We start from the raw sequence: 22,672 nt of genomic DNA, 5'->3' as shown, positions 1-22,672 counted from the left end.
GAGAAACTGGCAGAGAGCAGCGTCACCTCGCTGCCCCACAGCAGAAAGGGGACTACCCCCCCCCACGTGCCCTCCCCAACTCCAGTCCGCTTCTCCACACCTGGTGCTGTCTGCACCTCCCTTTCTAGGAGCCTCCCTCCCTTCATCCTCCACTCGCCATCGTTCCTGCAGTTTTCATTCCAGGGCTTGGGTTCGCACTTAAGGTTTGTTATTAGTATGTTGTCAGAAATTCCTGTTTGTCGGGAAACAAAAACCCGTAAATTTTAAAGTTTTGCTGGATTCCAAAGGGAACTTGTATACATCTGTCTTGGCCGCAGTTCCTGCCAAGGAGTGTAGCCATCCTTTAAATGGAAGTTCAAGGAAAATAGGATTCCTTTTTGTTTTAAATTTTACACCTAACATTTCCACAAGGACCCTTAATGTTTCTAGTCTCATGTATAAAAGTTCACCCACTCATAGAGAAGCGGTGGTTGAACCACAAGGGAATGAAATTACTCCCTTTGAGCTCCAAACCAGTACCCTCAAAAAAAAAAAAAAAAAAAAGTTTTTTAAAGTAAGATGTAGTTTTAGTTTGCACGTTTGAACATCTCTTCACTAAACTGAACTTCCTGGAATCATACTTCCATGCTCATACCTTTGGCTGTGATGGTGAGACTTGATATGAAAGCTTCAGTGCTGGGCATTCCCAGAGAACCTTGCGTTCATCCACTCTGAATTCGAGCTCCCTCCATGCGACAGGGGGACAATGACAGTGGCCCAGGCGGTGCTCAGTCTCATCCACTTCCCACATCACTAGATAAGGCAGCTGTGACTCTCAGTTCAGAGGCAGCCTCGGGAGTCCGGGAATCTGACAAAGAGGGTTTAAGCCCCACCTCTGGCCGGGAGTGACCCTTGGATCTCAGAGTCCAGGACAACCACCGCCAAAAACGATAACAACCGGACGGAGAGGGTTAAGTGACGTAATGTCGACAGATCCCGGTGCCTAGCAAGCATGGTTACTATGGGGGAGAGAAAAGACAACTTCGGACGGGTGGGGAGAGGCCTGCATTTCGTCCGAGAGCTTCCTGCCCCGGACACCGGCCACAGACCCCAAGGCGCTCTCCCGGGCCGCCTGGAGCCAGCGGCTCTTGTGAATACAGCCAGGGCTAAGGCCAAGAAGAGCTCAGATCCTTTTTATGAATGGGTTAAAGCTGGAATTTTCAAGAGAAAATTTTTAAATGCACAGAAGTTGCCATTTGGAAGCACGCACTCCCCTTCCCCGCCCTTTATTAGGGCTTCAAGTGTGAGAAAGGCTCCAGTCTAGCTGGGGAAAGCTCTTCAGTTCTCCTGCCAATCAAGCCTACAGCCAATCAGATCCTGGCCAAGGGGCATGGCCACAACGTTGGCGGGGCTGGACCTTCCTTGTGCTTAATTAGCTCCGATCCTTCATCTGGAAGGTGGGAGTAAAGGTGGCACCCCGCTCCGTGCGTTCGCTTCAAGAGGAGAATGGATACAAGGTCCTTAGCACACAGAACTACTCAACACGAGTGCCTATACGTCGTCGATGTCATCACTATCTTATTTAAATCCGGATCTTCCAAAACTGTCTTGGGCCCAGGCATTATCAAGACCCAGATTAGCTCAGTGTCACTTGCTTGATTTTGACCCAGAACTAGAAATCGGCAGGTCGCGTGTAGTGTGGGGACGGGGGTAGGCAGGGGTAGGGGTGGTACTCTTTGGCCCACACAAGGACGAGAAAGTAAAACGTGGTTAGGGCGGTACTGCGGGTGGATAGGGGGTGAGGGCCCTCCCTGCCCTTCCTCCACGGCCCACCAACTCCAGTGAGCCCCAGGGTCTCCCAGAAACCTCTGAGGTGCGTCCCAGAATGGAACACACCAGACACAATGAACGCTCTCTTGCTCACCTGCTATTTTCACTCAGGAACGTTTAGAGGATCACGAACAGAGAAATGCAAAAGAATCAACACCTTGCAACTGTTCCTTCAAAGAGAAAGAGAGGCAGGTATGGAGAGGTCTTCTGCTCTCACAGCGACACAAGGTAGATACAGCATGTTCACAGGGTAGAACCTGGTGGGGGGTACAAGCCCCTTGTGCTGTGCCAGGAGCACCCACACACCTCCACCCCCCTCCCCTTCCCCCGCCCCAGCCCCTGCCCCTCCCTTGCCTGCAGTCTGAGCAAATGCACCTAAGACACAGGCAGGCCTCCCGCCCACTATCTGGAGGTTAAGGCGGGGAAGGGGAAGTGCGGTTTGGGCAGAGCAAGCTCCCTGAGCACTAAGTGACCCGGGGACTTGGAGCCAGGTCATAAGAAAAGAAGAGAGGAGTGGCGAGCCCCAGGTACCCCTGCCCTTAGACTGAAATAAGTTGGTGCCAGAAGGGGAGGAAAGTGGGCACAAAATAGAGCCTCGAGTGAGGAGGAAGGTGCCAACTCTGACGACCTTCTTACCTGCCAAGGGGGAGGCCGCACTTGACTGGGCTTTCCGGCAGCCAGTGGGAGCTGGAGTTCACAGACCCCGAGCCTGCAGTGTCTATGAGCTACGTGGAGGCAATGCTCAGAAGTGTTCTTAGATTAAGGGTGGTACTGGATTTTCCTCTAGAGAGGACAGCGTACGATATAAGGAACAACATCCCTAAGAAGAACGGTGTAATGTTAGCTGGGCCACGTCTGAGGACAGTTCTTGAGACAGTCTGATGTCTTTACAGCCCAGTGAGTTCAGGAAAAGCAGGTGTCCAGGGGGGCCAGGATCTGCCCTTCAGTGTCCAGCCATCCACTGGCTAGACTTAATTCAAGGAAAATATTTTGGAGCAATGCTCAAACTGGGGTTCCGTAGAGCCCCTGGGTGCCATGAAAGAGTGTGATTCTCAACATCCCCACACACACATACACATTGTTCTTGTTTCCCCCAGAAAAGTTCTCCTTTACCTGCTTCATATGCCAAGTTCCTCATGGGATTTTGCTTAAAGCATTCTGCTGAGGGGGGAGTGGGAAAAAGGAAGGGAGGCTGCTGGTTTAAACGTTACTGCTTTACAGCTACCTGGGAATTTGGTTGGGGACTGTCTTCTAAGCTTAGCTCCTCTCGGTGGAGCCTGTGATAAATGTTGAGTGGCTGCAGGCCAGAGGGCGACTCAGTTAAATACAGCCCCTCAGCCTTCTTAGACGGTTGCTTTAAGGGCAACTTGGCACCCTTTTTGTGGGAATGGAAGAGACTTCCAAGTACCCATGCCCTCTCCAAAAGATGGCGAGCTGGGGCCTCCCTGCGCACTTCCTCCATGACTTTCGTGAATACCCCATAGACTTGCCAGATCTAGGGGCAAGAAAACAAAACAGGACGTCCAGCTAAACTGGAATTTCAGATAAATAACAAATAGTTATTTAGTATAAGTATGTCCCAAATATTGCATGAGACATACTTAGACTAAAAAGATTATTCCTTTGCACTCTGAAAGTCAAGTTTGACAGGGTATCCCGTGTTTCATCTGGCTGTTACGGAGCCCCTACTAGAAGCCAAGGAGGCAGGCTCCGAAGCAGATGTCACAGAATGGCAGCCCATAGAGGCGTTTCATTTGGCTCATGGGTTTTCTTTTTGGGGGGAGGGGGTGTGTCTTTTTTTAAGTAACATTTCCAATTAGGGCACTTTCACCAAATACTCTGGATTTCTGGCTTCTCTGTGCAACTTTGAAGATCTGGGGCTTCTAGGCCCGCAGTCCCACAGCTGCCATCTCCAGGCCCCTTAGAAAGGCCCTGGGCTTGTGGGTTTGCCGCCCTCCCTGCCTACCCACTGCTGTTAGTTCCCTAGCCCCTGTAGGCGTCCCGTGGGGCTCAGGACTCTCTGAGAGACACCCCCTTCCCGACATCCCTGCCCCAGCACCTGCTGAGTGTCAGTCTGCGAGGGAGTCCCCAGTTTGCGCTCTCTGTCGGGTGCCCAGCACCTAGGACACACTCCTTTTTCAGTGAACTGTCCTGAGTTGTGGGGTCTTGAGGAGACCAGGGTCAGCAGCAGTCATGAAACCCCAGGGGAAGGGCGAACTCCAGATTCGCCGGGAGGCTGACTCCCCAGCAGGCACCCGCAGTCCCTGACAGGGAGGTCAGCCACTGCGGCTTCCTCACACCCGGGCCGCTGGGATCCTAAGTAGAAACCCACGTGTTCAGCCCCTTCCCCTGATCTAGGAGGCTCTGCTTCTACCCAAAGCTGACTTGTCCCCCAGGAGGACGGCAGTAACCCTCCAGGGAACCTTGCTTGACAAGGCTCCCCCTCTCAGAATCCTCTGGAATCCGGAACAGACATCCCTAAGGAGCCCAGCAGGACAGTGTGGCAGCGGGAAAGCCAGGCCTCCTTCCTCAGAGGCACATGCTCACCCCACGCCCCATCCCTAGGAAGGCCCAACAGCCCATTCAAATGGGCAACATCTGAAAGTGGAGGGGGCGGGGGTGGGGGGGAGCCACTTTCCTCTGATGCAAAAGGGAAAGAAGAAAACAAGGTAAACGTTGTCAATATTCTTTCTGTGTTCAAGAGACGAATGTTTGTAGAGACGGTGAAGAACAAGATGCAGAATTCAAGTCCCCAGGTGAGATAGGAGGAGAAAGAAAGCAGTAGGACTTCAGCAGGAAACCCAAGTTACAATAAGACCACCCCCCCCAACACCCGCCGTTAAGTACTGAGCATTTAGTCCCGCCAGGCACCAGCACTTCTCAGTCTTCACAACAGCACTAGAGGTACACATTGTGTTAGTCCCCCATTAGCAGAGGAGCTGTCTGAAACTCAGAGACTTCTCGTTACTCGTCCGGAGCCGCACAGCTAAATAAGAGAGCTGGAACTTGTTGCCGATCTGAACACCCAGGTGAGCCCTGCCTCCCCTCCTTTAGGTGATCACCCTCTGGTTAATAAACCTGATACATTTCGGGCACCTTGTCTCTTGAATTGCAAGGATGGATCCCTAGAACATTCTTTTTTTAAGAGCTGGGAATCAAGACTCTGAAATTTTAAACATGTTGAAACACTGCCACTCACAATCCGGCCCTGGAGCTGGAGTTGACCCAACCGCATTCCCACGTCGCAGAAAGTGGAGGTGAGCTCTCAGGAGGCTCGAGAGCCAAACACGCAGCAGGGAAATAAGAAGCAGGAGCCACATTCGCGTTTGATAAAAAGGCCACGATAATTCTGAGACCACAAAATTATCAGTAAAAAAAACCCCAAAGATATTCTAGGTAAGGGACATGTTGGGAAAATAGGAACCTCCTCTCAACCAACACCCTTTTTCTTACTCGGGAAGGTGGTGACCACCCGAGAGCAAGATGTGAAGAGGAAAGAGGGTCCTGAGGGCTCCCCTAGCTCCGAGACCTTGGCCAGCCTGCCAGGTGGGAATGAGTGACAGGTTTGTCACTTACTCACCCACCAGTAGGGTTGAGCCGGAAGCAGGAAGGAACCGCTGAGAGGTTTGATGACTAGGATCTCCTCGATACGGAAGGGTCTTCGAGGTCCTGACCCAGTGCGGCTTGGGCCTCCCCTTCCTCTACAGTGTCCCTGGAGTCTTCAGAGGAGAGCGGTCGCCATGAGCCCCTTGGAAAAGACAGGACATGAAAATCTGCTTTTCACCCCTGCCCTCTCTGAAAGGGTCTCCATGCCTGGCAGCCTCCTCCCTCCGTGAGAGGCTCGGGGTTTCTCTTTTCTGTCCTTCCCGATGCCATTCAGTGATTGTATATTGATTTCTGTGGCAGCTAAAAGGAGTTTATAGTGGTTTGGGGGTGTTGTATGCTGAAGAGGACATCTTGTAGTTAACCTGTATTTATTGGCTGCTGGTCCAGGCCACGGGCCACCGTCAGCAGGGGGGAGGAGGAGCGGACCAACAGGTACTGTCCCAGCCCTCATTCATTCCAGGAATATTGACTGAGCGCCTACAACATGGTAGGTACCGTCCAGGCGTTGGGTTCAATCAGGAATTCTCAGTGGGGGCAGGATCCCCCCTGAGAGGACGAAAATCATTTTTGTAATGTGTAAAGCATACGACGTATCTGTCAAAATTTCATAGGGACGGGAGCGACTAGGACATGGGAGTCTGAGGAGGCTCCTTAGTTCGGGACAATAATGAGAACAAGGGGGAGCAATGCGGGCTTACATCAAAGGAGAGACACAGAAAATCCCCTGCCTTTCTAGCTTCCATTCTCGCGCATTTTTTTCCCCAGTAAATACAGTAATGAATTAATCATCGCACACGACGCTTTGGGAACGAAGGTCAGCTGCCTGCGCCCAGGAGCCGATCTCAAAGGACACACTCAGTCCAGGGGCCTCCCGAGAAGGAGCGGCTTAAACCAAGCCCTGAGGCCGGGTGGGGCCTTTCTGGACCTCGCAGTCCCCGGAAGCGGCCTCTCCAGCGTGTCCTGAGTTCATTTCCACCTGGGTGTCACCATGTAATGACCCAGCTTCTATCCCTGACCTTTTTTTTTTTTTTTTAAGATTTAATTTATTTATCTGAGAGAGAAAAAGTGAGCCAGAGAGAGAACACGAGTGGTGAGGAGGGGCAGAGGGAGAGGGAGAAGCGGACTCCCTCCCGAGCGGGGATCCCAATGCGGAACTCGACCCCAGGACCCCGGGATCACAACCTGGGACTGGGCCCCCCAGGTGCCCCATCCCTGCCCTTCCATTCCAAGGGTGAGGCGTGTGGTTCCCAGACACGTGAACCTAAGGCCTGGCACTCACCTGTGGTCCCTGTTCAGGGAGGGTGCTGCGGGATTTCCCAGCCCTTCCCCTGACACGCCCCAGCATCCTCCTCTTCCCCGGTCATCCCTCTGCCCTCTGTGACCCCCACCCCCACCCCATGCTCCTGGCAGACCTGGGGGCTGAGGATGTTGGGCCTGGGTACTCTTTATTTTTAACCAACCCCCCAGCTCCAGCTCTGAAGGGCGACTTCTCCCCCAGTCAGGGCACTGGAATTTGGGAATCATCCATAGCCAGCCATTTTATGGAAAATCAAATAAAAAGGGATAAAAGGAAAGGTGGTTTGGGGGAGGTTTTTTGGCCTTCCCTGTCTGTTTTCCTTTTCACTGGACACTCCAACCAAGATTTATTTTGTAGGCTCGTGTAGAGAAGCTAGCCCTTCTCACCCTGAAATGATTTTGGATGCAGTCTCAAAGCACATTTGAGGCCCCCTGTCAGCTACTGGCACAGGCCTCAGAAGGTGGTTTTTATACCTCCTGAGTGAAAAGGGCTCAAGAGATGGTCCTAGCAGTCCCTTCCTTTAAAATCCACCCGGAGGGAGGCCTGGGAGGCTCAGTCCGTTAAGTGTCTGCCTTGGGTGCAGGTCATAATCCCAGGGTCCTGGGATCGAGCCCCGCATTGGGCTCCTTGCTCATTGGGGAGCCTGCTTCTCCCTCTGCCTGCCGCTCCCCTAGCTTGTGCTTGCTATCTCTCTCTCTCTCACACACAAATAAATAAAATCTTTTTAAAAAATAAATAAAATAAAATCCACCCAGAATCTTCTCTGGGCCCCTGAGGAAGTCAGGATGGATATTCTGGTCCCTGTTTGACAGATGAGGAAACCAAGAGTCATGCAGTAAGTGGCTGAGCTCAAACTTGACAACCCACTAGCCCTCTCCACCCCCCGCCCCAGGGGTACCCCCAGGGGTACGAGACTTTGTGACTGGAGTCGGACACTTGCAGGAAGTCGGGCTGGATCTGGAGCCTGCTGGAAAGAAACATGCGAGTTATGATCCCACGAACAGTATGCGCACATGTGTGAGAGGGAGACTCTTGAGTTGCAACTAAGGGAAACCTGCTCAGAAACAGGGAGGGCCGCTTTTATAGGGGGTACAAGAACCCCTGGGTCAGGAAAACAAAGGATTGAAAGAGATCCCACCTCTAAAGAGAACTGGTAAGCCCAAGGTCCCAGGCCTCCGTTCCCTCACACGCGCACACACACACACACACACACACACGCACACACACAACTCACACACCATACTCCTTCTCTGGGTCTCCCTGCACCTGCTCATCTCTTCTCTCGCCAGTGATCTCACTGGAAGAGATGACCTCACCATCCCGCCATTTAAAGGACCCGCCCAGGGACCCAGTAGCATCTCAGAGCCTGTAACCCCAAGTCCTGGGCGCGATCATCTGCAAAGCACAGCCCGTGCCAAGCATCCAATCAACTGAGACCAGGGGCAGCGTCGCCCGCGGGGCGGCAGGAGGAGGGGCGGTGCTCGGAAAAGGCCTAGATGGAAGGCACGCGGCGCTCAGTGAGAGCTTTCCAGGAGAAAGAAACTCCGTCACCATGAATACGCCCATCATAAGAAGCGCCTGCTTTCAAAAGCACAAAAATGTAAAAAGGGAAACTTATTTGTGTATCTGGCAGCATGCTTACCTTTGGGTGGTGTGGTCATTGTGGATCATTTTAGCTTCTTTTTACGCATCTTTCTGTCTCTCCCCCCTCCCTCCTCCTCTCTCTCTATAATTATACATATATATATATTTTTTTTACAGCAAACATTTTATTTTGAGTAAAAAAAAAAAAATCATCTGAGTGGACCATTTTGGGATCTTGCCACAATTATAGAGTTTGTACATTTGTTTCTTCTTGCTCTTTGAAGGTTGGAACCAGAAAAGCCGCCCCAAAGATGGACAAAGAGAGGGAGATGCCCAAGAGAGACTCGTCTAGCAAATCCAGCCAGAGCCTTCTGTTTTCTAAGCCTGGCGACAGGAACTAGAAACGTCATCCCGTCCGGCCCTGCGTGATCCTCCGTGAGTCACGTGTGTGACTCTCGCGTGTCAAAATTCTAAGCCGCTTTCATAGGACTTTAAAGGTTGTTATCCTAGCATGCTGCTTCCTAGACTGGTGTTTGCACAATGCTGTATCACGGAGCGTGCAGGGATAGGGGTTCTTTTTAGACTGACTTATGGATGTTTACATCCTCAGGCATATGAAGAATGTACGGTTGAAGCCCAGGCTCCCAGGCTTGGTAGACACAATGATGTGGCGTCACACCCGAGCTGTGGCGTACCCACACATCCACCCCCGCGGAGCTGCGAGAAACCCACCACTGGCAAAACCCGACACGTGTCCTGGGGCCGCCGGACGGAGCGGCAACCTCGGGGCAAGGCCGAGGCCGTGGTAGAGCACGTTTATATCTAAGTTTATTATAATAAATTTAGCACACCTAGTCCTCTTCTCGCTTCCATAATAATGACTGGCATTTATGTGGCACTCTGCAGTCTTTAAAATGCTTCTCGCCTAATCCTCCCCCAAACCCTGGGAGGTTAAGAGTATTCTGATCCCCATTTTACAGAGGAAGAAGATAAGGCCCAGAGAGGTTAAACTACCTGTCTAAAGTCATGCAGCTACTAAATTCAAAACTGGGTCCGGAACCCAGTTTCTGACTCCCATCCCCTCCTGTCCATTTGGCTGCACGAGGGGAGCAATGACAGCCTCCCCAAGAGGGCAGACCCAAGTACCCGGCCCCGGAAGGGAACACGCTGTCCAGGTGGACACACCCCTTCATCACCATGTTTGTAGAGACCCTCCTCCTTCTTGCTCCCATGTTCTGCTCTCTCCCCGTCCCGCTGTCCACTTCCTGCCTTTCTGGTGTGGCCAGGGCTGCCGAACAAAATGGGAGGAAGACCCAAAAGTCATGAATATCATTTCTTTTTTATTTTTAAAAAGCCACAATAAACCTACTTTGCTATTTTAAAACCAAATGGATTCTTTATACTGATTAAAACTAGAAGGAAATAGGAAAAGTTCTTGATGTGATATCTCCTTGAAGGTACATGTTACACAGGGCTGAGATCTAAAGTCAGTGGGGAAAGTGAGCATTACCTGACCTTAAAAATACTCTTGAGGGGCGCCTGGGTGGCTCAGTGGGTTAAAGCTTCTGCCTTCAGCTCGGGTCATGATCTCAGGGTCCTGGGATCGAGCCCCACATCGGGCTCTCTGCTCAGCGGGGAGCCTGCTTCCTCCTCCCTCTCTGCCTGCCTCTCTGCCTGCCTCTCTGCCTGCCTCTCTGCCTACTTGTGATCTCTGTCTGTCAAATAAATAAATAAAATCTTTTAAAAAATACTCTTGAAAATCCTGGGAAATGTCTATAAAGAACATCATGGTATCACCTATACTGTACCATATCCCCAAAGTCCAAAACAGCAAATTTTTCTCCAGCACCAGAAAAGATCACTTAGGTAGGCAGCCATGCAGGTAGGTGGCTCATGTTTGAAAGCCAAATCATGTGGGAAAGGATGTTTTTTGTTGGTCAAACATGTATATTTGCATTTGGGTAAGTCAAATACAATGCCCATGTTACTCCGCTATATTCTACATCTTCCAAGGACAAGTCAATTGTTGTTTTTTTTAAAGATTTTATTTATTTGACAGATGGAGCTCACAAGTAGGCAGAGAGGAAGACAGTGGGAGGGAGTGGGGTGGGACGCAGGCTCCCTGCTGAGCAGAAAGCCCAGTGCTGGGCTCGATCCCAGGACCCTGAGATCATGACCTGAGCCAAAGGCAGAGGCTTAACCCACTGAGCCACCCAGGTGCTCCAGACGTGTCCATTTTTATCCTATCAATGTTACAACCCATGATGGCAATTTCTTCTCACCCGCTCCTCCAACTGGGTATATCATTTTAATGGTGGTCTCAGCCACGCCCCCTTTTCCCTGAGAATGCACCACCACCTCCTCCACCAATCAGGTTTGCCCTACCTCATGCTACACTCTTGACCACACCTGATTGGCTGAGCAGTACATACCCAACCCAAACCAGACCAATCAGCTTCCTCTTCTAACTCAAGCTGGGCTAATTAGCGTCTTTGCCCTTGGCATTTGAAAGGTTGCCACTGGGATGCCATCCAGTATTTGGTGGTCCTGGAGCTGAGAGTCCTGATGCGGTTCCAGGGCTGGGGTGGCCCGGTCCCCACGTGTGTGCTGGGGAAACAAAAGCCAGTCTTCAGAAAGAGAAGCGGAGGTAGATACTGAACAAGAAAGACAAGAGACCGGGATTCCCAGAGGACGGTGCAGCACATACTACAAGCCCCTTAGTCAGCACCTTCCTCTACTGTGTGGACTGACGTCTAAACGCCTTGATTGCCCGGCCTCCCCTGCCTCTAGAGCTGGCCATGTTACTCGGTTCCCGCCAGTGACATGTAGGCGAAGATGGGGGGGCGGGGGTGCTTACCTTCTGTTACTAGAAGGCAAGTCTTGGGGCGCCCGGGGGGTTCGGTGTGTTAAGTGCCCATCTCTTGGTTTCAGCTCAGGTCATGATCTCAGAATTCTGACACCAAGCTCCGTGCCCAGCACAGAGTCTGCTTACCATTCTTTCCCGCTCCCTCCCCTTGTCCCTCCCCCTCCCCCCACTTGCACTCTCAATATCTCTCTCTTCCTCTCTCTCTCTAAATGAATAGGGGCGCCTGGGTGGCTCAGTGGATTGAAGCCTCTGCCTTCGGCCCGGGTCATGATCCCGAGGTCCTGGGATCGAGCCCCGCATCGGGCTCTCTGCTTAGCTGGGAGCCTGCTTCCTCCTCTCTCTCACTCTACCTGCCTCTCTGCCTACTTATGATCTCTGTCTGTCAAATAAATAAACAAACAAACAAAGATTAAAATAAATGAACAAATAACATCTTTAAGACGAAGAAGAAGAAGAAAGCACGTCTTCAGCAGTAGGAGAAAATACTTTGCCCTCTGTCCCTTCGACCAGCCTCCTGCTTCGCTCCAGGAGCCCAGGCTTGGAGCTGGGGCAGCCGTCCTCAGGATTCCCCAGGCACCGAGCAAGAGGCTGAAGCCCACGGCCAAGGACGATGCAACTAAAGACACGAAAGCCCTGGCGGGTGTCTGGCAGCATCCCTGAGCTCTGCGCCACGCCGGAAACGCCTCCCTGTGTACCTCTTAGTGTGTAAAAACCCCTGTTTAACCCACCGTAGCCAGGTGTACCTGTTTACGCTACGGAACAAAGCCCTCAAAATGGCCTGGTAACATGCAAATGACGGAAGATGACAAATATTTAGTATTTCTCATGATCCCACAGCACTGGTACTGGTCTGGGCTGGCTTGGCTGGGGCCGGATGGTTTAAGGTGGCCTCGTGTGCATGCCCAGTCACTGGTAAGCAAGTTGGGTTAAGGCAGCAGTTCTCAACCGGGGACAGTTTTGCCTCCCAGGAGACCCTCGACAATGTCTGGTCACAATTTTGGTTGTCACAACTTGGGGAGTGGGGTACTGCGATCATCTTGTGGATAGAGGCCAAGGATACCTAGCGTGCACAGAATAGGCTCCCCACAGCAAAAACTCATGTGATCCGGAATGTAAGTAGTACCAAGAATGAGGAATCTGGTCTAGAGAGGTCTCAGCTGGGACGGTCTGTCTGTGGGAGGCATAGTCTCTCATCACGGAGCAGGCTAGACCAGGCTCCTTCACAAGGCAGTGGGCCCAGGTGCCCAAGAGCAGCAGGAGAGAACAAGCCCCAACCCACAGACACTTACCAAGTCTCTCAGCCTCGTGCTTGTTTGTTTTAAGATTTTATTTCTTTATTTGACAGAGAGAGACACAGCTGAGAGAGTGAACACAAGCAGGGGGAGTGGGAGAGGGGGGAAGCAGGCTCCCCGCTGAGCAGGAAGCCCGATGCGGGGCTCGATCCCTGAACTCTGGGATCATGACCTGAGCCAAAGGCAGACAGTGCCTTGTGTTTGTTAATATCCCATCAACAAAGCAAATCACATGGCCAGAGTCATTTTGGGAAGGATTCCAAATTTTTACAATCTACCCACGGTCCGTTTTCTGTTATTTGAAGCAGAAGTCTTTCCAAACGACACAGATGGGTTAGCTGGATTCCCGAGGACTTTCTGCTTCCTAGTTTCTTTCTTTGGGAAGGCCGGTTTCAGTGCCCCACCCTGGGTTCCACTAGGACACTTTGTATCACTCAAGATTCTTCAGTTGCAAGTAACAGAAACCTCCTGTGGCTCACTCCGGCCCAAAGGCAGTTTATTCAAAGGAAATGAGAAAACTTAAAGAATCGAAGGACAAGCACAGTTGAAGAGCCAGGACAGTCAGAAATGGGCTTTCCCTCCCCATACATGCCCCCTTTTCACTTCCACTGGTTTGACTTTCTGTTATTTGCCACCAAAATGGCCTTTACTAAGACACTGCCTCCCCGGGTAGCTCTGCGAAGCTGCCGGCAACCTTTTCCCTGAGTTGGTATCAAGGTACAACAAGGTACCTGCGGTCCTCAAGGCCTCCCAATCTTCGGATCCCCCAAGAAGCTAAGACAAACAACTTCCTTCCACCTTTGCCAATGGTGGCCTATTTGGATTCTTGGATTCGTGACTTTGCAGATAAGATGCCCTTCTCTAGCGGCTTGGCACAGACGCCAATGCCTGCTGTTGTGAAAACCAGAGTCATGAGTGTCTGCAGAAAAAAATAGCTTCCAGATCTGCATTCCAGATCTGCTCCTGGTAAGCTGGAGTGGTTTCCAATTTTTCTGGGTCTTAGGAATGAAAGCAATACACTAACGATGAGAGGAAACCCAAAACCTGCTAATGCTAATGAATTCCTCTTCGAGCTGAGGCTGTCCTGAAGCAGAAGGTGGGGCACGGGGTGAGGGCAGCCTTGGCCTCATTCCCATCAAGATGTGCTGCTTGCACCCGTGTGTTCGGTGTCCCAAGTTATTTGGGGCTAATTCGTGGCCTTACGTGCCTGGTTTTGTTTTTAAGCCTTTTGCTCCCCAGGAACCCACCACAATGCCTCTGCCTGCACCCTGTGGCGGGAAGCCTTCAAAAGCCCCTGTTTTTCGATGTCCTCTCCTCTGTAGCACATGGCTTCATTCCTAAGACCCTAAGATATCGGAGGCAGAAATTTTATCTTCTGGCTGACTGTGGTCTTATCATCATAGAAATCAGAGGTGACCTTTGGCTGATGAATCACATTTTTTCAGTATAGCTGGTATATCATGTTAGATCAATTTCAGGTGTACAACATACTGATGTGACAGGTCTATCCATTATGCTGTATTCGCTGCAAGTGTAGCTGCCACCTTTCGCCATATGTCACTATTACATTATCAGTGACTGTACTCCCTATGCTGTGCCTTTTATTCCCACGACTTATCCAGTCCATAAGTGGATGCCTGGATCCCTCACTCCCCTTCCGCCATCTTGTTCAACCTCCCACCCACTTCCCTCTGCCAACCATCAGCTTGTTCTCTGTACTTATAAGGCTGATTCTGCTTTTTTTGTTTTTTTTTGGGGGGGGGTCTGTGATTATTTGGGGTTTTTTGTTTGTTTTTTCATTTGTTTGTTTTTAGGTTCCACTACTGAGTGAAATCATATGGTTTTCTTTTTTTTCTTTCTCAGTCTGACTTATTTCACTTAGCATAATACCCTCTAGGTCCATTCATGTTGTCTCAAACGGCATGGTCTCATCCTTTTCATGGCTGCATAATATTCCATTGTTTATATACGTACCACATCTTCCTTATCCATTCGTCTACTGATGGATGAATGATAGATATGATATATCTATCTGATAGATACATATATGATAGAAGCAACTTGGGTTGCTTCTATATCTTGGCTATTATAAATAATGCTGCAATAAACACAGGAGTACTACTATTTTTTGAATTAGTGTTTTCATTTCCTTGGGGTAGGTACTCAGTAGTGGAATTTTTGGATAACATGGTGTTCATATTTTTAACCTTTTGAGGAACCTCCATACTGTTTTCCACGGCGGCTGCACCAGTTTGCATTCTCACCAATGGTGTACCAAGGTTCCTTTTCCTCCTTGCCAATACTGAACATTTCTTGTCTTGTTATATTTTAGCCATTCAAACAGGTGTCAAGTGATATCTCATTTTGGTTTTGATTTACATTTCCCTGAGGATGAGTGATGTCGAGCACCTTTTTATGGGTCTGTCAGCCAACTCTATGTCTTATTTGGAAAAATGTCTGCTCAGGTCCTCTGCGTTTTTTAATTGGATAGTTTTGTTTGTTTGTTTTTTGGTGTTGAGTTGTATAAGTTCTTTATATATTTTGGATACTAACCCTTTAAATGATGGGTCATTTGCAAATATCTTCTCCCAACCAGTAGGTTGCCTTTTTGTTTTGTTGATTGTTTCCTCCGCTGTGCAGAAGCTTTTTATTTTGATGCGGTCCCCATAATTCACTTTTGCTTCTGTTTTCTCGCCTCTGGAGATGTATCTAGAAAGATGTTACTATAGCCGATGTCAGAGAAATTATTGCCCGTGCTCTCTTCTAGGATTTTTATGGTTTCAGGTCTCACATTTAGGTCTTTACTTCATTTTGAGTTTATTTTTGTGTGGGTGTTAAAAGGTGGTCCAGTTTCATTCTTTGGCGTGTAGCTGTCTGGTTTTCCCAGCACCACTTATTGACGAGATTATCTTTTTCCCGTTGGATATTCTTGCTTTTTTTGACACAGATCAATTGACCATTTAATTGTGGATTTATTTCTGGGCTCTCTAGTCTAGTCTATTCTGTTGATTATGGGTCTGTTTTTTGTGCCAGCAACACACTGTTTTGTAATATGGTCTGAAATCTGGGATTGGGTTACCTCTAGCTTTACTTTTCTTAAGATTGCTTTGGCTTTTGGGGGTCTTCTGTGGTTCCATGAAAATTTTAATATTATTTGTCCTCATTCTGTGAAAAATGCTGTTGGTATTTTGATAGGGATTGCATCGAATCTATAGAGGGTTTTGGGTAACGTGGACATTTTAACAATATGTGTTCTTCCCGTCCGTGAGCATGGAATATCTTTGCGTCATCTTCAATTTCTTTCTTCGGTGTTTTACAGTTTTCAGAATATAGGTCTCTCACTTCTTTGGTTACGTGTATTCCTAGGTATTTTATTGGTTTTGGTGCAGTTATAAATGGTGTTGTTTTCTTAATTTCTCTTTCTGGCTGAAAAATCACTTTTATGGTTTGAACCATAATGAACCATGAATGAACCAGCCTTCATTCATTCAGGCAACAAATACCGGATACCTACTATGTGCCAAAGACTAATGATACTGTGCTGGACCTCATGGCCTTGACCTTTGCTCCGCTTTCATGTTCCGATCTGCTGCTCTCCTGGAAAGGAGCGGGAATCATTCATTCACTGGGTATGTTGTGTGGGAGAGCTCACCTTTGATGCTCGCATCCGCCTTTTGGGCTTTCTAAGGGATTACTGCTGGGCATTCTGTAGAGAGAGCTGCATGCAGCAGTGACCCTCTTCTGGAAGTTTCTTTGTCTCTCTCAACGGTTGAAGTTTGATAGTTAATAATAGCAAACTTTTTATAGTGTCCTTGCCAAACATCAAATACCCACTATGCCAAGCACAGTCCGGACATGATCCCACTTCGCCCTCACTCTGTGTATCCCTCCTGTCTCACCTGTGAAAGCGATGAGTAGGTAAGGAACTTGCCCACGAGCAAGAGCGTCAGAACTCAGACTTCTTACTCTTATCTTCTCTACTGGATCACTTTCCTCTGGGAAGTCCAGAAACCAGCTGGTTATTTACGACTTGATGAGGATAGGATTGGCACACTTTTTCTACAAAGGGCCAGAGAGTAAAAACCATTTTCTTATAAAGAGCCATTCACCTCAGGGACTGTGGGATCTCTGTCACCACTACTCAAGTCTGGCACTGGGGCATGATATCTAAAGAAATGAACGTGGCTGTGTCTTAATAAAACTTTATTTATAATGACAGTGGTGGGGCACCTGGGTGGCTCAGTCAGTCAAACGTCCGACTCTTGATTGTGGCTCAGGTCAGAATCTCAGGGTCATGAGATCCAGCACTGTGTGCTAAATAAACTCTTTAAGGAAAAAGTGTCAAGGGGCGCCTGGGTGGCTCAGTGGGTTGAGGCCTCTGCCTTCGGCTCAGGTCACGGTCTCAGGGTCCTGGGATCGAGCCCCGCATCGGGCTCTCTGCTCAGCAGGGAGCCTGCTTCCTTCTCTCTCTCTGCCTGCCTCTCTGCCTACATGTGATTTCTGTCTGTCGAATAAATAAATAAATAATCTTAAAAAAAAGAAAGAAAGAAAGAAAGAAAGAAAGAAAAAGTGTCAATGGGCCAGATTTGCCAGTCCCTGTGTTAAACGCTCACCGAGACCAGATTATTAAAATCTGCACGGCTATTGCCTGCCGCCTGACTCCCAGAAAGTCACACCATCATCATCACCATCACGGAAAGCATTTTGAGCTTTGCTATGCATCACGCACAACACTAAACACTTTACACAAATTTTCTCCTTTTATCGTCTCAAGGACCGTGGGAGGAGATAGTTCTTGTCATTTTACGGACAGAGCAAGGGAGGCTAAAGGGTAAAATAACTTACCCAAGGTCACCCCACTGGCATTTTCAAACCCAGTTGCTAAAGGCAAAACCACATCACCTTTCACCACTGGAACCCTGCACCTGGACAGAAAGGAGTTTTGCTGGTGAGGCCAAAAAGCCCACCTTCTCCAGGACCGAACTTGAAAGAACCACATGCTCAGGACACAGCCCTTGCTCCAGGCGTCTGGGTTTCCTGGCCCCCTCCTGAGAGAGTCACCTGCTTCCCTCAGTTAATACCTTAGGTCCGGTATCCCTGCCCTAACTACTGTGCTCTCTCTCTCTCTCAGTTGCCGTTGCCGGCCTACCTCTGCACGGTGCTAACTTCACAATTCCCCTTCCCGGTTTCCCAAATCCTCGGTGTCCCTGCAGTGGTCACACGCCGTGCTGATCGGTCCCTTCCAATTTGTTTCTTCCACCTTGTCTGCTGAGCAGAGACCTGCTAAATGACCTCCGAGCCACACTGATGCCCAAGGACCAGCAGGTCGCCTGGCCCCAATTCCTATCTGATACCGCTGACGCTGTCCTCAGCGGAGTAGGGGACAGACACTTGAGAGCCTTGTTTTTAAGAGCTCCTGTTAACTTCTGTGTTGAGTCATGTGGGTGCAAAGAGGTGTCATTTTAGCAGCTTCTCTTTCTTGGCAGTGACCTTGAGACCTAAAAATGGGCCACCGGATGCTCTAGAGGGGACGCTGCGAAAATACCTAGTCCATCCCGAGCCCGTGGGCAGCACAGACCATCATGCATTCATTCAACAAGGATTTCTCCAGCAGTACCTTGGACCCGGGACCATGCTGGGTACTGAGAAGCCAAAATGGACCTGGACAGACAGGTCCTTTCCTCCAGGAAATTGTCTCAGGAGTGGGAAGGGGAGAAGGGTTGTTCGATGTTTTATGAAGAGCTTCACTGGGTTGTAGTAAGTGCTGAGTCCCAGCATTGGTAGTAAGTGCTACAGACCAGCTATGACAGCTGTCCTTTCTCTGTCCCCCAGCATGGGGTCCAGCAAATCTCATGCTTCAAACTGCCTAGTCCTGATCCTCCCGCCCCTCCGTCTTAGCCCTTGACCAGAAGAAGTCCAGGACCAGAGCCCAATGCCCAAAATACTTGATAAATACATCTTGGCTGCCTGGATGCAGATTCACAAAGTTTTCACCAAAGTAGGACGAAAGTGGAAATCAGCAGCCCATACGATTACCATCTTTGGGAAGGGTCCAGGAAGGCACTAGGCTTGCAGCATTGTCGGAATATAAGCCACAAAACACACACACATATTGTGAGAGTTTGAAGTAGGGTGAACACGGAGGCCTGTCCGGTGTTAAACTTGGACACTGAACTGCCGGGGGCTTCACAGAAGCAGGAAACCTGTTCGGTTTGCTTCTGTGTTTTTTCCCAGCCTGCGCAGCTGGGCATACGTAACTATTCTGAAAGACGATCTTGGTTTTCAAATAGATCGATCACATCTGAGATAACCACAAAAAGAGAGCTCTACAGATAGACAGGTTGGGTCCTAATGACCTACAAATAGGTCTACCTACAGACGGTGCCCGATGCCCCTGTCCTCCACACCCCCGAGAGCACCTGTTTCAAATGCCCTCCCAGTCCCGACCCCACAGTGTGTCCTGTATACAGCTTCCAGACTTTGTAGGAGGCAAGAAAGACCCTGAGACCAACCAGGCTGTGACCCCTTTCCCTGCCCTCACTCCTCCAAATCACTCAAATGAGTATTTGGGCTGTTCCTGAACCTTGATCTCTGTGTATCTTTTTCAATCCATCAAGGGTTTCCTGATGCTTTTGGAGCATTTGCAATGATTAATTAGTACGCAGGTATTTATAAAGTGCTAAGTGAGTGGTGTGGTTTATGAGTCAACGTTATCTCTGACAGCCTCTCTAATTCCTTCCCAGCATCTCAGGCTTCAGGGACCACCCAGTTCGGCAAGGCTCTGGAATGCCCCTCCTTGTCCACTCCATACTGCCCCCAAAACCCAGGAGATTTCTCCCAACCCTTTCCCATTTCTCCCCCATTCTTCTTCAAAGTGCTGTTGTTTTTCTTAATATTACTGTGCCTCTCCCCGAAAGATAGTTACACAAGTCTATGTGGGAGGAAGAAGAGAAACATAAGTCAATGGTGACTAAGTCTGCCTCGCTCCCTTGCCGCTGGAATATTGTCAGAGTTGGCTCTGGCTCACCATGCCTCTGTAAAAATCCTTTGCGGAGGGTGTGATTTTTTCCTGAAGATCATTCTTTCCACATGACCAAATGCTGTCATGTGTAACCAGTTCAGATCGTTTCTTTCTGCCCAAATCCATGCTTGGGGCACAGTATTCAGGGTCATTCAGATATGATTCTCCCTGGGGCGCCTGGGTGGCTCAGTGGATTAAAGCCTCTGCCTTGGGCTCAGGTCATGATCACAAGGTCCTGGGATCGAGCCCCGCATGGGGCTCTCTGCTCAGCAGGGAACCTGCTTCCTCCTTTCTCTCTCTGCCTGCCTCTCTGCCTACTTGTGATCTCTGTCTGTCAAATAAATAAATAAAATCTTAAAAAAGAAGAAGAAGAAGAAGAAATGTTAAGTGTTCCTCTGGAAAAAAAAAAAAAAAAAAGATTCCCCCTAACGAACAGGCAACTGTTCCTGGCAACTGTTCCTGGAAGGTCCACAAAAGGCCCACAATCAGGGTTCATGGGCTGTCCCCACCTCCCCTCCTCTGCTTCATTTCTGAATAGGTTCCTTTCCTCAAGTCCAGCAGCCAGGAACACGTTCAAGTAAAATACAGCCCACGGCATGCATCTCAGGGGTTAGCAGATTGACAGCTGTGTCTACAGGCAGGGCCCAGAAATGAGGCAGAGAACGGAGCATCATGAGCTCTCATCCTGTCTTAAACCCCAAGAACCTGTGAGAAAATTGGCCCAAGAGGTGTTAAAAGGGCTCACCATGTGGGCAGCATTTCCTGAGCTCTGCCTGAGTATAACCCAGCAACGAGACTTGGGCAATCCGTTCCCCTTCTAGAAGACGCAATAGGTGGGGTGCCTGGGTGGCTCAGTTGGTTAAGTGTCTGCCTTAAGCATCAACCTTCAGCTCAGGTCATGATCCCTGGGGGTCCTGGGATCCAGTCCCACGTTGGGCTCCCTGCTCAGCAGGGACCCTGCTTCTCCCTCTCCCTCTGCTTCTCCCCATGCTTATGTTCTCTCTCTCTCAAATAAAATAAATAAAATCTTAAGAAAAATAAGATGCAATAGGTAATGAACAAGAGTTCCTCAACTGCGTCATGGAACCTGCCCAGCCTCCCGAGTGCTGTGTTCACACAAGCCAAAGGGATAAGTAACCGGGGAGTTTAATAGACACAGCCCGCCTGAATAATGCAAACCAAAATCATATCTGATTTTCATATGTATGTAAAGTTGTTTTCTAAGAAGTCAAACCCCCACATAATTTCATTACTATTAAAAGTTTGCTCCCACATCAAGGAGATCCAAAACATAATGAAGGCAGCCCTATTTCACGCAGACACATTCTAAGTTGTAGGTTGGGGCAGGTTGAGGTTCACCAGATCTTTAAAAGCAGGACAAGCCAACTCCACGCTCAGCCTGGAGCCCGATGCAGGGTTCAATCCCATGACCCCAAGATCATGACCTCAGCCGAAATCAAATGTGGGGAGCTTCACCAACGGAGCCACCCAGGCGCCCCTGGCAGACAGAATTTTTAAAGTTTCCATCTACACCCCATCCCTAGTCTTTTGCAGTCAATTAAAAAACGGACTATTTGGGGCGCCTGGGTGGCTCAGTGGGTTAAGCCTCTGCCTTCGGCTCAGGTCATGATCCCAGGGTCCTGGGATCCCCTCCCGCATCGCATCGGGTTCTCCGCTCCGCGGGGAGCCTGCTTCCTCCTCTCTCTCTGCCTACTTGTGACCTCTGTCAGATAAATAAATAAAATCTTAAAAAAAAAAAAAAACGGACTATTTTACTTCTCTTGGGTCCTTCAAGACCACATATGCGTGATACAGACACCAGCCTTTTGCAAGTAGCCAAAGCAAACTGCCCAAGACAAACAGAAACTTAATTCTGAGTTAAAAAAAAAAAAAATCATGTCATTTAAGCCGAGCATCTTTATTAGACTCAAAAACACTCTCAAAAATAAGTTAACGAAAACATCATTTTCTGAAACCTAAAGTGTTTTTTTTCTCGATTTCATTCCTTTAAAATACCTTTTAAATTAATTTAGCAATTTTCTTGAACTATAGCAAATGGACAAATACCAATGAGGATCCCGTTCTATGCAAATCAGTCTGTAACAGCTTGCTGGCTTTACACTCTCAAGCGCTCTCTGCGTCCAGACCAAGGGATTTTAAGCCCGGCATCCACCTTTTCTCTGCAAGAACGGGTGAGAGCAGTTTCTGCATAGGGATCCTCAGCATTGTCCTAACATTTTAGAGAATAAGCACAAAGCACAGTCCTCCGTCTGGATGAGAGACTCAAACTTCAGGGAGCGGAACTCCCCTGGGTGCTTGTTAAAATGCAGGTTTCTGAGGCCCATGCAGAGATCTGTCTGGATGGGGGCCTGGGAATCTGTATTATTAGCCAGCCCTCCCCCCCGCCCCAACAGTGGTTGTGCTATTGGAGGTCCACAGCTTTGCAGTGTAAAGGTGACACACCAGACCACAGAGAGAAACCCTCTCGGGCCTCTTCCCGAAGCCGCATTCCATGGGGCCTTGGAAATGGGGCCCTCGCCGAAATGGCAGCATCAAAGCTCCCTGCCGGTTCCCCTAAGGCAGAGTCTCAGGGGACAGCCGTGGCCCAGCGGCTATTCTGCCAAGTCATCCATGTGATGCGCCGGCCCAGGGGTGAGGACGAGCCCCTTCCCCACTTCAGCTCCCCCCGGTATCCGAACCGAGATCGTTCAGAGCTGAGGCCCCGCCCCATCTCCCTCGCAACCGCAGGTCCGGCCCTTTGCAAAAGCTGCTGCAGCTTCAGCCGCAGTTAGATCTAAACGGGGGGGAGGGGGGGCCGCTCACCGGATCCACCTTCGTACCCCTGCAACCCTCATTGAGAACGCCGGTGGTTAACAGCGAGTCGTCTCCATGGCAACCGACAGGTTGTCACAGACTCAGGATTACGACTCCTCGGCGTGGGGATTCCAGAGAAGAGGTTGGAGGCGGCGTCCCTCGGACGCCCTGACCCACACCCAAACTGAAGGGATGGATCCCCCTGCCTCCCGCCCGGGCCAGCGGCCCTCAGCCCGACCTCTGCCGCTCAGGGGCCACGGCGAGCACCGAGGAGGGGTTGGATTTTTAACGGGGTCCCCCAGCCCTACGGCGGGGCATGGCGGCATGGTGGGCGCGCCTCCCACCCGCGCCCTAGAGCCTCAGCGGCGGAGCCCCAGGGCGCG

At 49.8% G+C, this 22,672-nt stretch overlaps 1 protein-coding gene across 1 annotated transcript in view; it reads left to right on the top strand.

Annotated features, from left to right (window-relative positions):
• Positions 1 to 8,697, top strand: part of FHAD1 (forkhead associated phosphopeptide binding domain 1) — a gene marked incomplete at both ends in the record, with an annotated part of 120,644 nt that extends 111,947 nt beyond the window's left edge. Inside the window, 3 exons of the mRNA XM_080801742.1 lie at positions 1,921 to 2,001; positions 4,512 to 4,565; positions 8,581 to 8,697. Of these exons, the coding sequence (XP_080657868.1) occupies positions 1,921 to 2,001; positions 4,512 to 4,565; positions 8,581 to 8,697 (252 nt within the window). The remainder of the gene's footprint in view (positions 1 to 1,920; positions 2,002 to 4,511; positions 4,566 to 8,580) is intronic.
• Between the last annotated feature and the right edge of the window lie 13,975 nt (positions 8,698 to 22,672).

Source organism: Martes martes (assembly GCF_963455335.1).
Source record: "Martes martes genome assembly, chromosome: 4".
NCBI classification, from domain to species: Eukaryota; Metazoa; Chordata; class Mammalia; order Carnivora; family Mustelidae; genus Martes; species Martes martes.
This window is presented reverse-complemented; position numbering and strand designations above follow the sequence as displayed.